This window comes from Thamnophis sirtalis, unplaced genomic scaffold (genome assembly GCF_051295495.1).
Source record: "Thamnophis sirtalis isolate CommonGarterSnake01/CBP01778 unplaced genomic scaffold, rThaSir2_p1.2 scaffold_12, whole genome shotgun sequence".
Taxonomy (NCBI): Eukaryota; Metazoa; Chordata; class Lepidosauria; order Squamata; family Natricidae; genus Thamnophis; species Thamnophis sirtalis.
The window spans coordinates 39,635,119-39,652,636 of NW_028261392.1; the positions used below are offsets into that span (position 1 = coordinate 39,635,119).

The 17,518-nt window shown below is 39.4% G+C and overlaps 1 protein-coding gene across 2 annotated transcripts in view; it reads right to left on the reverse strand.

The window, feature by feature from the left end:
- Window positions 1-17,518, reverse strand: part of DHRSX (dehydrogenase/reductase X-linked) — a 154,411-nt gene that overhangs the window by 73,790 nt on the left and 63,103 nt on the right. For both annotated transcript variants that reach the window (XM_087726653.1, XM_087726651.1), the window contains exon 3: window positions 17,065-17,133. In XM_087726653.1, the coding sequence (XP_087582779.1) occupies window positions 17,065-17,133 (69 nt within the window). The remainder of the gene's footprint in view (window positions 1-17,064; window positions 17,134-17,518) is intronic.

Here is a 17,518-nt window from a genome sequence, read left to right on the forward strand (position 1 = left end):
CATTTAGGTTGTAGCCATATATTCCCATTTAGATGATGCACCATTGACTCAAAAAATTCTCAAAAAAGAATTATATATAGACGTAATCTTTTTTATATATACATTTTTATTTTATTTTAATATAAACAATCTATCTCCCATTAAACAGTGTGTCATCTGGGTACAAATATTTTGTGCAATAACAATTGAGGTTTACAATCATATTCATTATTTAATCTATTCCTAGCTTAATATCAATACCTTAAATGTCTAATACTATAACAATCCTCTTCTTGATTTATTTAACTATTAACTATGTTAACTCTATTAGTACATTTTCTATATTTTACACATCTACTTTTACTTATATATAGAAGTAATCTGAAAGCAAATAATAACTTTCAAGATTAAAAAAAAGTTTTGGAGATATTTAATAAAGATGAATCTTGGGTAGGAGGCATGGTTTAGCTTTAAAAAGATTGTTTTACATTTCAAAATGATCCCTTCATTTGCCCAAAGGGTAGAAATACATACCAAAAAAAAAATGGAAGGAGATATAAATTACACTTGGGGAAAATCAACCATCTAGGGGCAAAATGAAGAACTCGGTCTTTTTGTTGGTGTCTTTATTCTATCAGTCCTAGGCAAACTGAAGTTATTGTGAGACCTAGTATAATTTTAATACTTGCAATCTAAAGATACATTTAATCTTAAAAAGGTGACTAAACAAATGTATAGATCAGTACATTTAGTATCAATCATTTTTGTTCTCTGAAAGTTTGGGCTTTGAATTTACCTTAAAAAGGCAAATTCTTGAAAGTGAAGTGGAATGGAATGGAATATGAGATGAGGATTCCATGGGGGGGGGGGGACTGAAGCAATAAATTCTCAATAATCCCACTTTAAATAGCCTTTATAGAAGTCTGTCTCCTAGAATTATGAGTTGAGTTGGTTTACTTCTTCAACCATCTTTTTAATCCAAAGGAAGAGTGTGATTTAAATAGGAAGCCATCCAAATGGCAGGACAAAATTTGCCTTCTAAAATAAGGTTTAAAATGCTTGCCCAGTATTATATGGTTTAAAAGCCAGAGCAACTTGGCTAAAACAATGCTGAAACTTCCTCTCCAGTGTGGAAAGCAGTGTGAGCATACTGTATATTTCAAGAACAACTTTCAAGAGTCTCCACGATGTTGTTTCTATTTCAAAGCAATCTTTTGCAAAGAGATGAACCAGAATGGTTGCAAGCTTCTAGTCAACTATAACCTATTAATTAAGCATTGTGTGATTCATAAAAGAAATGGTACAAGATCACAAGTGTTTTCTTTCCTATTTTTCAAACAACTGCTGTCTCCTTTCCTAAGCAAAGAGTTCCAGCTCCCTCTTTCCACTTTGGAACAAACAGCTAAACCAGGAGTAGTCAACCTTTTTGTATCTACTGCCCACTTTTGTATCTCTGTTAGTAGTAAAATTTTCTAACCGCCCACCGGTTCCACAGTATTTTTTTTTGAAATTTTAATTTTTTTTTAAAAAGTCAATTTAATTTATAAAAAGGAAAGTGCTTCAATATTGGACAAAACCCCTACCGCCCACCATAAATGCTGGAACGCCCACTAGTGGGTAGTAGGGACCAGGTTGACTACCACTGGCCTAAACTATATAGAAAATATTTAACGCATATGGCAGAATACTACTTTTATTAGTAATTGCCATAACCTTTTCCTGATTCATCTAACTTGGATATAAATAAAATAATCAATGTTATTTAACTTTTTAAAACATATTTCTATCACATCATTTATTACTGGTACTTTAAGAAATATGCATTTTAAAAAATGATAACAGGTATTAAAATAACATAGCACAAAAATGCTATCCTGTCAGAACTGAAGGAGATTCTTGGATGAGACGTGAAACATCTTCAAAAGAAAAAACAAGAAAGTCCAGTTGTCTCCTGAAAAAGCATCTTTGGGACAACCATGACCTGGATGATTGAGAATCTCTACAGACTTTTAGATATACAATTTGGGATGAACACCCTTTGAATGGTGTGGGAGTAGGAATGGATTTCCAGAGGAAAAATTGCAGACTACAAGAATCAGGAACACTATTCAGGTGACCCTAAGGGCACAGATAAACCTCCAAGTGATTCAAGGACCCTCTAAAAAGGATGCAAATGATCAGCTGTCGGCAAGGAATATAAATCCTTCCATTCACCACTATCCTGTCAGAGCTGAAGAAGCTTCTTGGATGAGAAGCAAAACGTCTTCAAAAGAAAAAACAAGGAAGTCAAGTTGCCACCTGAAAAAAGCACCTTTGGGACTCTTCTAGGAGGAACAGGAAAACAGTGAACAGAAGGAAATGGAGCCACAACAACATTTACTAAATAGTTCATGTATAATCTTGATTCCAATACAATCTATCAATATGATGGCTAGAAAATAGAACAGCACATTGTTCTTAGCCACATGCCTGTCCACTTTTACACATTGTTCTTAGACAAAGTGTCATCTACATATCTAAGCCAGAGTTTATGTTTGTGTTCAGATTTATGTTTGTGTTCAGATTTATATATTTATATATTTACATAAATCTGAACACAAACCCAAACTCTGGCTTAGATAGGTAGACAACACTTTTGTAATCTGGCCACATGGGAAAGAAAAACTGGAAAACTTCCTCACACATCTCAACAGCCTAGACCCCAAAATACAATTCACTATGGAAATAGAAGCAAACAACCAACTTCCCTTTCTGGACGTCCTAATCTACAAAAAGCTCAATGGCTCCCTAGGACACACCATCTACCAGAAAAAAATACACACCAACCGCTACTTAAAAGCACAATCCCATCACCATCCTGCACAGATCAACTCTGTAGCCAAGACCCTCATCTCCAGAACCAAACGCCTAGCCCACAAAGACCACCTGAAAACTGAATTACACACTCTCACAAACATATTAATCTCCAAAGGATTCCAAAGAAAAACAATTACCAACCTAATTCAAAAGGAGAAGCCCCGCAAGAACCGAAACACAGAACAGGACAACAGCATCGCCCTCCTCCCTTACATCAAAGGCACCACGGATAAAATCAGCAAAATTCTCCACAAGCACAATATCAAGACAGCCTTCAGCACTGACCAACAAATAGCCAACACCTTAAGAAACCCCAAAAACAAGATCCAGCTTGACAACCAAAATTTTGGGCTCAATTGTGGTCATAAGTTCCCTTTCTTTCTTTCTTTCTTTCTTTCTTTCTTTCTTTCTTTCTTTCTTTCTTTCATCTGTCTCTCCCACTTCCTTTTCTTTTTTTCTTTCTTCCTTTCTCTTTCTGTCTCTCTCTCTGTGTCTGTCTGTCTGTCTCCCTCTGTGTGGATCTGTCTCTCTCTCCCTCCTTCTCTCTCTGTCTCTCTCTGTCATTCTCTCTGTGTCTGTCTCTCTGTATCTCGCTGTCTCTCTCTCCTCCCTCCCCCATCTGTCACTCTGTGTGTGTGTGTGTCTGTCTCTCTCTCCCTCACTCTGTGTGTCTCTCTCTCTGTCTCCCTTCCTCCTCTCTCTCTCTCTATCCTCCCTCCTCTCTCTCTGTCACTCTGTGTGTATATGTGTGTGCATGTGTGTCTCTGTGTGTGTCTGTCTGTCTTTCCCTCCCTCCCTCCCAACCCAACCCGCAGATGGGCTCCGGACCAGCAGAGCCTCTTCCTTCTTTTTAACCAGGTGATCTTTCCTAAGACATAAAAAAGAGCTTAATTGCAGGCTCAACAAAAGAAGCTGGAAAGAGATACTGAAGCCAGGAAGCTGAAACCTGGGACTGGGGAAAAACCTTTTCTATCCCCTTACCAGCCCATGCGGGAAAACGAGTAACAGGAGGGGATCCCTCCCCTCGCGGATGGGTTCCAGACCAGCAGAGCCTCATCCTTCTTTTTAACCAGGCGGTTATCTTCTTTTTAGACAGGCGATCTTTTTAACTAGGAGATCTTTAACCAGGCGATCTTCGGCTGTGAATAGCTGAGGAAGTGCAGCCCTAAGTCAACATGGCATATTGTGATTCCAAGCAAATGTCTATGATATGAAGATAAGATTTTCCCCAAAGTGAAGTAATTATAGATAAATACAAAATAAAGGGATTATCATCTCAATTAGCAGTTTGAAAACCAAATATTTAAGCCCCATCTAAATTCACATTTTGGAAACGCAAGTCATTTTATTTTGTCACAGAGTGCATTCTGTAGATTTTTTTCCAACACAAGTAGTTTCAGTTGGGTATCAGTATGAATCCAGTAATCAGTTCCTAAACAGGAAACAAGAACAGCCGAAGATTGAATGTCCTGTGATCAGTGTGAGCTCACACAGGAAGAGACCAATTTAATAACTGGAAAGTTTGCTACAGTATTTTCAGTTATGAAAGATACAGCCTCCTTTTAAAAGTGAAGACTTGGCAGCCTGGCAGCAGGAGCCACCATGGTGAATCAACAAAAGCTTTAGTCATATCTTTAGATGGCCACCATGTGCTTATGAGCATTTCAGAACACAACCTTTGTTAAGGTTCACATCACATACTGAAATGTTTTGTAATTGTCTTCTTCCAGGATATTTTTTTTAAACTCCATAGCTTAGTCTATGCCTCTAGGATGTCATGGGAATGTCAAGAATAAGTTCAGTCTCTGCTCAGCTTTTTCAAAATCAATCAACCACAATCAACTGGGTGTTGTTATATGAAACTATTACATAATTTGCTGATGGCTGAGCATCGCCTGTAACACTTTTGGGGTCCTGAGACCAATATGTGAGGAAGGACTTTATTTGCTGGAATTTGGTGAGCTTCTTTATGTTAACTGTGATATGCCTATTTTAGGATTTAAGATTTTTATAATTTTACAACTCATGATGACAGGAAATTTTGCTGTCAGTTTCCAGAAAACCCAAAGAGACAGCCTGTGTCTCAGGTGGTCCTAAAATTAGTGTTTATCAACTCCTGTATTACAAATTCAACATGTGACATTTTTCTCTAATATGAGAAGCAGTTTCAAACCACAAACACATGGATGATAATAAACAGTTAACGGAATACCATTATGTGGTTTTTCTTTAAATTTTGGAATATTTTATATAAAAGGACATAAAAGCAATTATAGTCAAATGAAGGTTGAGGTATGAGGATAGCAGTGACGTGCGGTGAAGACGAGGAGTGAGGCAGCGGCGGTGGCTCCTCAGGGAGTCGTGAAAGGATGCTGGGTGCAGCTTGCAGCCGCCACCACATGAGGGCCTGGCTTGGGCAGCAGAAGTTGTTTTCCAAGCCGCAAAGGTATTTGTGCAAAACATCAACAAGAGGGAGAAGCTCCCGCTGCTTTCTGGTCTGCCGCTAATTCAGCGAGTTCAAAGACGGGAAGAGAGTCCGGAGGCTCCGCTGCCCCTGCCACTCCTTCTGTCAGCAAAGCAGCAGCCCCAGGTGCCCCAGCCTGGACCCTGGCATGCCAGTCCCCCTCCCCCGTGTCCCTCGGGCACGACAGGCAGTGGCTGCTCTGCCCTCCCCCTCCCTGGCAGCCCAGCTCCCCCACTGGCCGTGAGCGGCACCTGCCGGCCTTTCTTGGGCTCCAGAGCGGCTCCTGCCTCCTCCTCCTCCCCCCCCCAAGAGGCAGTGCAGATCCTGCGTTCTGCTTAAAAAGCCTCTGGAGCGAGACTCAGCGGGCTTGGAGATTGCCTGGCAGGGACGGTGACAGAAGGGGCTCCGGACGCCTGCGCCATCTCCCGCTCGTCTTCCGGGACTCACCCAGCCCGGGGCGCAGCACTTTAAAGTGCATGCTGCTGCCCCAGCCATACAGCAGGACCTGTTTTATGGCCGGAAGGCACGCTGGCACTTTAAAGTGCATGCCGCTGCCCCGGCCATACAGCGGGCTGTATGGCTGGGCCTGGGGCGGCAGCATGCACTTTAAAGTGCCGTTGGGCTGTATGGTTGGGCCCGGGGCGGCAGCATGCACTTTAAAGTGCCAGAATGCCTTCCAGCCATTCAGCAGGTCCCGCTGAATGGCCAGAAGGCACGCCGGTACTTTAAAATGCATGCCTCCTCGCCCCACCATAGAGCGAAACATGTCCTGCTTTATGGCCGGGAGGTGTGCTGGCACTTTATAGTGCATGCCACCGCCCCGGGGCCGGCCATACAGCCCACTAGCACTTTAAAGTGCATGCCGCCGCCCCGGCCATATAACGGAGCCCGCTGTATGGCCGGAAGCCGGCAGCTTTAAAAAATAAAAAAAAATAAAAAATAAAAAAGTGCCAGCCTGCGCACCAGCAGAGGCAAGTAAAACACACACACACACACACACACAAATTACTTATAATAAAACAAATTACAATTACTTACAAATAATTTTGAATTCCTCCCCCCTGCCCCCTCCTTCGGACCCACATACCTTTTCCAGCTGTGTCAGAGGATTTCAACTCTCCTCTTGTCCGCAATGATGAAAATGTAAAAAGAAAAAGGCAACTTAGGCAAGAGTTAATGCTGCCACACCAGGAGGCAGAGAACCATGTGCCTCCTTTGCATAAGGAATTTTTCGCCTTTTAACCCTTGCTTAACTCTGAGCAAGGGTTAAAAGGCGAAAAATTCCTTATGCAAAGGAGGCCCGTAGTTCTCTCGCCTCCCCCTCCATTTAGCACTAAGCAGAATCATCCACTGTGACTCTGGCAGCAACTACCTTAGCCTTTTTCCTTTTAATTTTTCTTTTCTTTTCCTCATGACACTGGTGAGGCCCCGCCTCCCCTGACTGCACGTCCCTGGATGATAGTAATATATATAAATATATTTGATTTAAAATATATAACTTGATATGAATTGTAGGTGATGACTGTGGAAGGGATGCACAAAAGTTTTTTGTAACCAATTGACACACTTTCTACAATTTGTAATGGAAGATGGTTTTGTGTTTTTTGTGTTTTGTTTGTCTGTGTTTATTAAAAAAAAAATTATTATAAGAATTTTTTTTGGCATATATGTTTCTCTTGGCTTCTAGGTGCTCGCTAAGAAAGGATTTTTTGAAATGACCATCAGATCATTAGTATTTCATATCCAGTAATTAACACGTTCTGATGCTAAGGAGTTCTACTCCCCCTCCCCACCTGAAAAGAACTCTGTTCCAACTGCCAGTTGCCTTATATTAACATGCTCTGATGCTAAGGAGTTACACATTTTACTTCCCCTCCTCACCTGAAAAGAACTCTGTTCCATCTGCCAGTTGCCTCACATTCTGTTATCTCAGTTCAAACAGGTAGACATACCATTCCTTCACTTAGGAGAGGTCTGGAGCTCCTTACAGTACTAAACATCGGTACCTCACCAAAATGTCTATGCCTTCCACCTATGGGCTGCTTCCGGACTCAAGGTGGAGGGAATGAAATTCCCTTATGTGTTTCAATCACCAACCCCCACTAAGCCAATGAATTGTGAACCAAATTTCTCCTGCATAGTCCAACATATAGTTTCTTCATAGAGCACGGGTATCCAGCTGGTCTACTATAAGACTAAAGCAAATGCCTGTCTAATGAAGCATTAGCATAAATAATTATTAAAACAGTTCATTTTTTTTCCATTTTCTGCCAAAAAAATCATCACAAACCATAATCATATTTATGATCTTGGGACGCTGCAATTATTCATAAATGCATAAATGCAAACCAATTGCTAAGTGTCTGAATGCATTCACATGACCACCATGTAACTTCGAGGATGAAATGTAAGTAGCTTTTTGAAACCCTTTGTAACTTCAAGCAGTCATGTTGAGGACCCCCTGTCATGCGGTAAACTAGACTTGGCATTTTTTCCCCAAAATAAAAAGGTATTTTCCTATGATAAAAAGATTATTTTCCTATAGAATAGAATAATAACTTTATTTCCATTTTGAATGTACATTAATAGGCATACATTGAAAAGAAATTTCATTGCATACAGCTCTCAAAGGGTCACTACCTCCAATACACACTACATAAACATGGCAAAATAAATAAATACAAAATTATGCATATATCCACATACATTATATGACACCAGAGAAATAACAGTCTAGTTTGGATATGTACATGTACATGGCAAGAAAAACAAATCTTGCAAGTTGACGAGATGGATGGCATGGGGAAGAAAGCTGTTACAGAATCTGGTCATCCTGCTAGAAATATTTCAAAACCTCTTCCCAGAGGAGAGCAAGAGAAACAGACCGTAAAGTGGGTGTGTCATAGTGGTTGTATAAGCAATATCCTGAATGACAGGAAGTGATCTTTCTATAATCTTCTCAACTGTCCTTATCACTCTCTGCATGGATCTTCTATCTGAGGCACCATAGTCACCAAAACAAACAGTGATGCAGTTTGTTAAAACGCTCTCTGTAAAAAGTGGCCAGGACAGAAGGAGAAAGATGAGCTCTGCTCATCTGATGCAGGAAAGTCAAACATTGGTTTGCATGCTTCACTAAGGATGAAGTGTGGAGAGACCAATTCGCATTGTTAATTATCTGCACCCCCAGATACTTAATACTGTTGACCAACTTCTATAGCTGCAACCTTGACACTGAGTGGAGTATGACTATGCTGTCTCTTTCTAAAATCTACAATGATCTCCTTTGTTTTAATAACATTTAGAACCAGGTTACTTTTATTGCACCAGTCCACCAGAGCCTTCACCTCTTCCCTATAAGCATCTTCACTGTCATCCCGGATAAGACCCACCACTTCCGTGTCATAAGCATATGTCACAATATGATTTGTAGCAGACTTCGCACAGCAGTCATGGGTCATCAAGATGAACAGTAATGGACTCAAAACACAGCCCTTTGGGGAACCCAAACTCAAGGAGATGGGAGTTGGAAACTTTTTTTCCAACTCGCACAAACTGGAGCCTATCAATAAGGAAATCTAGTATCAAATTACCTAAGAGAGTATTAAAACCGAATAGGCCCAATTTGTTCACCAAATGCTAAAGAATGATTGTGTTGAACGCCAAACTAAAATCAACAAACAGCATTCTCACATGAGTATTTTTCTCCAGGTGCGCCAAGCTAAGATGAAGCAACCAAGAAAGTGCATCATCTATAGATTTCTTGACAGCACAAGAAATTAGCTATTATTGTCCTTATGCTTTTGTAATTTAAGTTGAATATGGGTATAAATTAATTTTTATAGAATACTGCACATTCACGAAATAGATTTTCACTATAAATAAATCAGCATAAATATCCCTTATTCAATTATGTTTCCACATCCTGACCCTTTCCCCCATTCCTCAGATTAAAAGGTATGAATGAAGCAATACAGTAAAGTAGAATTTAGTCTGAAAAATATATCACTGTGCTTTTTCCTGATCTTTACTGCAACCCAAAGAAGCAAGAAACACTTTTTGCTTTCGACTATTAAAGGCCCACCAAACCTCATCATGTTGATCATATCAACCAACAACACATCCGCAATGCCACTGCAGCTTTCATTTGTTTCCTTTTGCTGTGGACCTTATTCCTTGCCCCATTCTCCAAATGCCAAATAGCTCAACATCTTACTGCCACGAGCAGGATGTCTCAACTCTGAAAAAACAAAATGAATTGTTTCTGCTACACATTATTTGTTCACTGTCTCCGATTTGAAGCCAGAATTATCTTTTTTTTTGTCCTGAAACAGCCTGTTCCAGACATGGCTGCTGAAACACATTTTACCAGCATTCCTTGCCAGACAGTAGCAAGCGACAATTTGCCTGGAGCTCTTCCAAGAAAAAAACAGACCTAGAGGGAGTTGAAGGAGTATTTATCAGGGGCCGCAGTGGCTTAGTGGTTAAGTGCTGGGCTTATCAACCAGAAGGTTTGTCAGTTCAAGACCCAACCTCCACATGACACGGTGAGTTCCTGTTCTTGCCCCAGCTCCTGCCAACCTAGCAGTTCAAAAGCATGTAAATTTTGGTAGGAAAGTAACAGCATTCTATGCACCTTGGCATATTGTCATGCCAGCCACATGCCCACAGAATCGTCTTGGGACAACACTGGGTCTTTCGGCTAGGAAACAGAGATGAGAACTACTCCTAGAGTTGGACAAGACTGGTCAAGAGCACTGTTCCCTCTAAGGTGCGCGCCTGCACGGCCGCACACATAGCTGCAATACCCCGCGCAGTAGTTTCTAATTGCCGCACAGAGGGACGTGGGGCAGGTATCTGGACACGAACTACAGAGTGATCGCAATCAAAACCTCCTCCAGCTAAACCTTTTCTACTGCAGTACATTGCCGCCCGACTTCAGGATTCTCTAATCAGTGTAGGTTGAAAAGAAAAACGGGAAAGGGATCTTAAAAATTTAAAACACTGGAGCAAATGCTTCAGAGGCAACAACAGTTTTCACGGGGAATTAGAACAGTCAGAGAGCCCTGCCTGGAGTTTTGCTCCCCCCCCCCCTTTCAGACCTGCTGCAAGATCGGCTAATTTGCTATTGCCTGGGCTGGCTCTCCCCGGTTACATTTAGCAACAATGTAGGTCTTTTGAGCTCTTTTTCTCCCTCATCAGCCCCGCCCGACTTCAGGATTCTCTAATCTGTGATTCTGTGTAGGTCGAAAAGAAAAAAGGAAGGGAGAGGGATCTTAAAGATTTAAAACACTGGAGCGAATGCTTCAGAGGCAACAACAGTTTTCACGGGGAATTAGAACAGTCAGAGAGCCCTGCCTGGAGTTTTGCTCCCCCCCCCCTTTCAGACCTGCTGCGAGATCGGCTAATTTGCTATTGCCTGGGCTGGCTCTCCCCCGGTTACATTTAGCAACAATGTAGCTCTTTTGAGCTCTTTTTCTCCCTCCTTGCTTCTCGGGGCTCCACCAATGGGGGAGCAAAGCCCAGCGCCAGGCTTTGGGCTAACACAGGGATCTGCAAAGTTGGCTGTTTTAAGACTGGTGGACTTCAACTCTCAAAATTCTGGAAGTTGAAGTCCACCAGTCTTAAAAGAGCCAGCTTTGCAGATCCCTTGGCTAACATGATTGATGCCCTCACAGTTGGAAAGAGGCGAGAGAGCCCGGTCACATGAGTCATGACACACATCAGCTTTGTGACCACATTGCTGAGTAATAAAAATTCCAGTCCCACGTTGTAATGAAGGAGTACCTATATTTGATAACTCATTGGGATTTTCAAAGTCATTGAGAATATTTTTGCTTTTAATCTAATTAAACTTCCTATCTGTCAGTTTAAAATAGTGACTTCCATAGAGCAAACTAAAATCACTACTTTATAAACAAAAGGAAGGTGTTTTTTTCTCTTATTTGGTTATGGTAGAGCCATTTTAACAATCTATTTATATTTGCAAGTAGTATGCAGTTTAGAAATTAGTTTTGCAGTAGTAGTAGGTTACTGAAACCCTCTCTACAGAAAGGAGCAAATTCCCACAAATTTTTAAACAATCAACAAGCATTGTTGAACATGCAGGCAATAAATCCTTGAGTTTACAAATTAACGATGGAAGAAAACTCTTAGATGTGAATGAGACTTTAATTATGGTGATTTTAATAATTTTACTCATTTAAAATAGCAAATTGCATATAATACATTCACAGAAGCATACAGTGTATAGACAACTTTTGCAATTGAATGTTAACTCATTAAAATGAAGTATATCAAGTGAAATTCATTAAAATGAAGTATATCAAACATTTACTATTTTAATATTAGTGGTATTAAGTGCCATTTATATATACATTTCAAAGCTCTTTTTTATTTAATCCAAAATGAATTTGAAAAGATAATTGTAATAATTGATAAACCCTAACCCTATAGGTACATCATCAGTCAGTGCTGATGTCAAAAGGTAAAGCTGGAGTAAATGTTGTTACGAAGAAAAAGTGCAGCTGGAAGTTTAAACTAGAATGGTCTTGGGTGACATCTGTGAAAAAAATTCAGGTGCTCAGGCATGAAAATGTGCCGCTCAAACACTATACTTTTCCGCCCACACTGAAAAAAAATTAGAGGGAACAATGGTCAAGAGAAACCTTTACCTTTCCTACCTCTATGTTTAAACCTAGAAGTTAGGCTGTAGTCCTCATCAAACACCTTGAAATAGACTAAGTTTATATAATTATATTTTGTAAATGTTGTACTCATGCCATTGAATAAGAACTTAGAATAAATGTGAGGTTAAGTCTAGAGTTGCCTAACGTAATAGGCTGACTCCAACTATCCAAAATGTTTTATTAAATATGTATGGTTGGGATTTTTAACATATTCAGGATGTCCAATTATGGACTAAGGTAACTTAATTTAAGAAAGAAAAATCAGCCTTTCTGTAACAGCTTGATTGGAATACAATCATGTAAATTGCAGCTTACTTAGGTTTATATAAGTGATGGCTTAAAAACATGTTCTGTTATTCTCATCATTATCTTCTAGCTAGGAATTGTAACCAGGTCTACATCTCGACCAAAATTAGGCTGGGGGGAGGGGCTTAAGAGTACAATGACTATATATGTATACTTTTTTGTTCTATTTTTTTCCCAAGAAAGGGTATTAAAATGAAATATGTATATTGAAAAGGAACTATAAATACCATCAATATAAAATGGAGCTTGCTCAGAAGCTGAAATACACCAAATAAATGATAAGAATGGGAAGAAAAGAGGGGAGGCAGGGGAAGGAGAAAGGAGTAAGAGAGAGGGCAAAGAGGGGAGAAGAGGAGGAGAGAAACGAGGAGAGAAGAGGGGGGACAAGAGAAGGAGAGAGGAAGGGGAAGTAGAGTAGGGAAGGATGACAGAGGGAAGAAAGGAGGTGTGGGGAGGAGAGAGAGGGAGAAGAAAGTGATGGATAAGGATAAATATGGTGTACGGAGAGCAGAAGAGCTATACAATTGTGTTTTGGGAGCTGATGGTAAGATGAATTGATGTAAACACTTAATAATACAAAATTATGTTAATTATGTAATAGTATACATGTGATTATATTTTGTGAAAATGGAAAAATATTTTTTACAAAAAAAACCATGTTCTGTTAATTTACAGTATATTACAGTAAATGAATAGAATTTCAGTTGCATAGTCCAGAATTAAAATTGCAATAATTTATAGACAACAAGAATGAGCAATTGTTTAAAGATGATTAATCTCATTACAATCAGACTACTGAGGATCACATTTACATGACATTTCTTTTGTTAATTTTTAATTAAAGATTAGAAAAGTTTGCATATTTTATCTGGTGACCATTCATCTGGATGTAAGTCAATCCAATATTGCTTAAATCCATTAATAGTCAATCCAGACCCATGCATTACTGCATAGACTTTATATCTCAGCCTATATTGTACCTTGTAGTGGAATATTTTTTTAATAAGGATAATTGCAGCTGAACTATAAAAAGCTAAAAAGATATTCCGAACTCCACTGAGAAAAGTAATCAAAGAAAACAACACTAAACACAAGAAAGACTTTTATGACAAGATGATTTAAAACAGGGGTGTCAAACTGGCGATCCATGGGCTGGATGAGTCATGCGCAGGCCACACAGCTCCGCTAAGTTTCAGTTTCAGTTTAATGAAATTTGTATGCCGCCCACTCCCATTGGGACTCTGGGCGGCTCACAGGCAAGATAAAAAGCATTTTAAAAATTATAAAATAAGAGATACAATGTTAAAAATTAACACACCATCCATTCGGTCCAAGTAGGGCTGGATATTAATCAACAGCCCCAGGCCTGCCGGAACAGACAGGTCTTGCTGGCTTTACGGAAGGCCGGGAGAGTGGTAAGGGTCCGGATCTCTACGGGTAGTTCATTCCACAGGGCCGGCGCAGCTACAGAGAAGGCCCTCCCCCGAGGGGCCGCCAGCCGGCATTGTCCGGTCGACGGCACCCGGAGGAGGCCCAACCTGTGCGATCTTATTGGTCGTTGGGAGGTAAGTGGCAGGAGGCGGTCTCTCAGGTAGCCAGGTCCTAAACCATGTAGGGCTTTAAAAGTAACGACTAGCACCTTGAAGCACGTCCGGAGACCAATGGGGAGCCAGTGCAGCTCGCGGTGGATAGGTGTAACATGGGTGTGTCTAGGTACACCCAGTATCGCTCACGCGGCTGCATTCTGGACCAACTGTAGTCTTCGAACACTCTTCAAGGCAAAAAACATAGTGATACATCACATGACACAATCAGGTTTGACACCCATGATTTAGAAAGAGGTACTATAATATTAATTTATGAATCCTTAATATAATACCGCTAATTTCAAATAGCCCTGTAGCCAAAACTGATCACAAACATTTAGCATTCCTGAATGGATGACAATCTTAAAGAATAAAATTGAAGCAATATATAGAAATTGTTCTTTAGATTAGCTCTAAAAGATTTCAAATGCCACAATGATAAATTTCAATACACTGCCAAGCATTTTGACAAACAGAAACTATCGCTATTACTCAGATATCTGTGGTAATTTGAGCTAATACACATTGGAGAATCTGACCTCCAGGGACGTATGCATTAATCAGATCAAAAGCAAACATTTTGTTTCCACATAGAACTGTTTCACTTGTAGATCAACTCAACAGCATGAGCAATTGGCCATTCAGTTACTCTGTTTAAAAAAAAAACATCACCCTGTTAATCACAATGTGTAGCATGTTTTTTCCTCAATCATGGGTCCCCTACCAGAAACCTGGGAGTTTGAGGGTTCTGCACAGTAACTTAGCTGTTCCTAGCACCACACTCTTCCAGACAGAAAGCTCCGAATCATTCTCCCAACTTAGAAGATACAACCCAAATGCTCTTATCATCACTGGAACCACTTTAGTCTTTACTTTCCACATTCTCTCCAGTTCCTCCTTCAGGCCCTGGTACTTACCCAGTCTCTCGTACTATTTCTTCCTGATGTTGCTGTCACTTGATACTATACATCTAACATCACAGTTGGTTCTTGTCTGCTACAACAATATTTGGCTGATTAGCTAGTACCTGCCTGTCCATCTGGATCTGGTTCTTAGCCCTGTTATTCTCTATCACCTTCTGTGGAACCTTCCATTTGGACTTGGGAGAATCTAGCCATGCAGATGTTTCTGTACTCTATGCCAACTATTTGATTGTGGCCTTCAATATATGCTGTTCCTGCCCATATATTACATCCTACCAGGTGTTGTACTGTTTCTGGGGCTTCTTTGCATCTCAGGTGCTATCTAGTGTGACATACCCACTTCAATGGATCTGATGATTAAGTGCTTGTTGTTGTGCTGCTATAATCAGTACCTCAATGTTGTCCTTTAGTCCAGCTCTTTCCAACCACTGATAGGATTTCCCAATGTCAGCCAACTCAGCTGTCAATGGTAGCCCATGCTAGGTCTTGTCTTAATTTTTTGTGTAACTTTGTCTATTAGATTTTTATCTTCAGTGCTCTGGATATCCATGATCTGGCCTTGACACTTAACAGACCTTGCCTGCTTTCTTTCCAGCTGATGCAGAATACAATCTCTGGATGTTCGACTTGGGGTGGAAACCTCCATACACGTTGTCCTTTGGCCAGCTCATTATACTGGCAGGATAACTGATGACTGACAGGGCATGCTGTTAATGGATCTTTTTCTTTCCATGCAGCTGCCTTTTCAGGACCTGTCTTTCTTTGATGGTACATGGATGCTGTGGTCTTTCTAGCCTCATCAGGTTCCATGTGACTATAGAAAATCAACATACTTGTGGTTGATCTGTATGTTGATATGTAGCCTGCTCGTTTTAACTACCTTCCCTCTCTTTACTAACATCCGGCTACAATGAAAATGAAATCCCAATGTCTTCACTGTAGATTGATGATCATGTGGATCAGTTTTCAATTGGGGGCATGAACAAAACAGGAAATGGTTTGTTTCCAATCTAAAACAAGTCATCATATTCCATTATTATTTTTTCAGGATAGACACTGTTAGGCAGAAACAAAACATGGAGTGTTTTGTTCTTCAGGCATTTCCTCATTCATTTTTGAATGCATTATGATTAAAGTAAGTTGCTTTTAAAATACACAATGCAAGAATGAGTGTTGCAACCCACTAAGATGTACATCTATGGGATAATTTAGCACTATTCTGCATGGATGCAGAAATATCTTCATTTAAGAATTATTCAAAAGAATCCCAACAAGAGAAATGTAAACTGATTCTATATAGTTGGATGAATCCAAATTGTTATTGTTTTAACATTTTAGATTTTAAATAGTTATTCTTTGAATCTTAAAATGTTTTTATGTGTATTTTATTTGTCTTTTAACTCTTGTTTGGGAGATGCCCAAAGCTGGTGAAAGATGGATGGCTACATCAATGTTTTAAATAAATAAATATATAGAAATTGTGGTATGTAATAAAACATTCTTTCCTTTTGCAAGCACTTTGTACACATTTGGGTTTTTTTACACCTGTGTTCTTCCTGCTTGTATAGCCATGGGCAGAAAAGCAGGTATGAACTAACCACTAGTTTTTTTGTAATGGAAAGCTGTGAGCTACACAAACATCCCAAATGAGCCATGCAATTCACCTATTACCACATTATTTCTCTTATTTGCTGCTATATACATTTCTTTTACATCTGTGCTATCACTGCCTTGGGCTTCAGGGAGCGTGCAAATTCACTCCTTCTCAATTTAAAGAGGTACTGAACTATAAAATTCAGAGGTAGAGGAAGGAAAGAATATTGTTGCAATTATCCAATTGTGAACAGCTGTAACTGCTATAGTAGCAGTAATAAATATAGCAGGAAGGGGCTGTGCAGAACACAGCAAGAGTAACAAAAATAAGATTGAGTGAAAAATAAGACTCATGAAAATAAACACAGTATAAACAAAACCTTCACAATTATTTTGGAAGAGTCACCTTCTCCAAAGGTGCACTTTGTTTCAACTGAGCTTCAATTCAAGCTCAATTTTATGTCACTTAGAAAAAAATTACTTCTGAATTTTTTGAACTACAGTTCCTATTCCTATAGTTAATCAGTTGCAGCGAAAGAAAATCAGTTGCAGTTTTTCAGCAATGTGTATTATTAAAAAATTACATAAAAAGTATAATGAACTTAAAAGAAAAATAAAGTGAGAAATGCGTAAACCTATAATGAAGTAGAAAAAGCCATATAAATTACCTTTCGTGTTCCTAATTTCTTCTTTGATTTTCATCACAGATCTTTGGCCTTGCTTTTCATTATTTCCAGCTGTTAGAAAAATCAAAACAGAAAATAATGAATAACTGACAACATATTATAAATACAAACATAACGTAATATAAAATACAGAAAAATTACATTGTATTAAATGTTTAGGTAAAGAAAACTGAACAATGAACAGTGAAATAATGCAGGGTGGTTTTTTACAGTAAATATAGTGATATATGTAGTATTTTCATAATGAAAATGGTTCTATGTCTTCTTTAATTGCCTTATTATTTACCGTAGTTGAAAATATAGAATATGATCAGATCACTGTGATCTTATAGTGGGAAAACATGCTTAACATAAATATAATGAGTTGAAATATTAATTCAATCTTTATGCAAATTTACCAAGACAGGATTGTAGAAAAAATGTAAAACAATTTTGC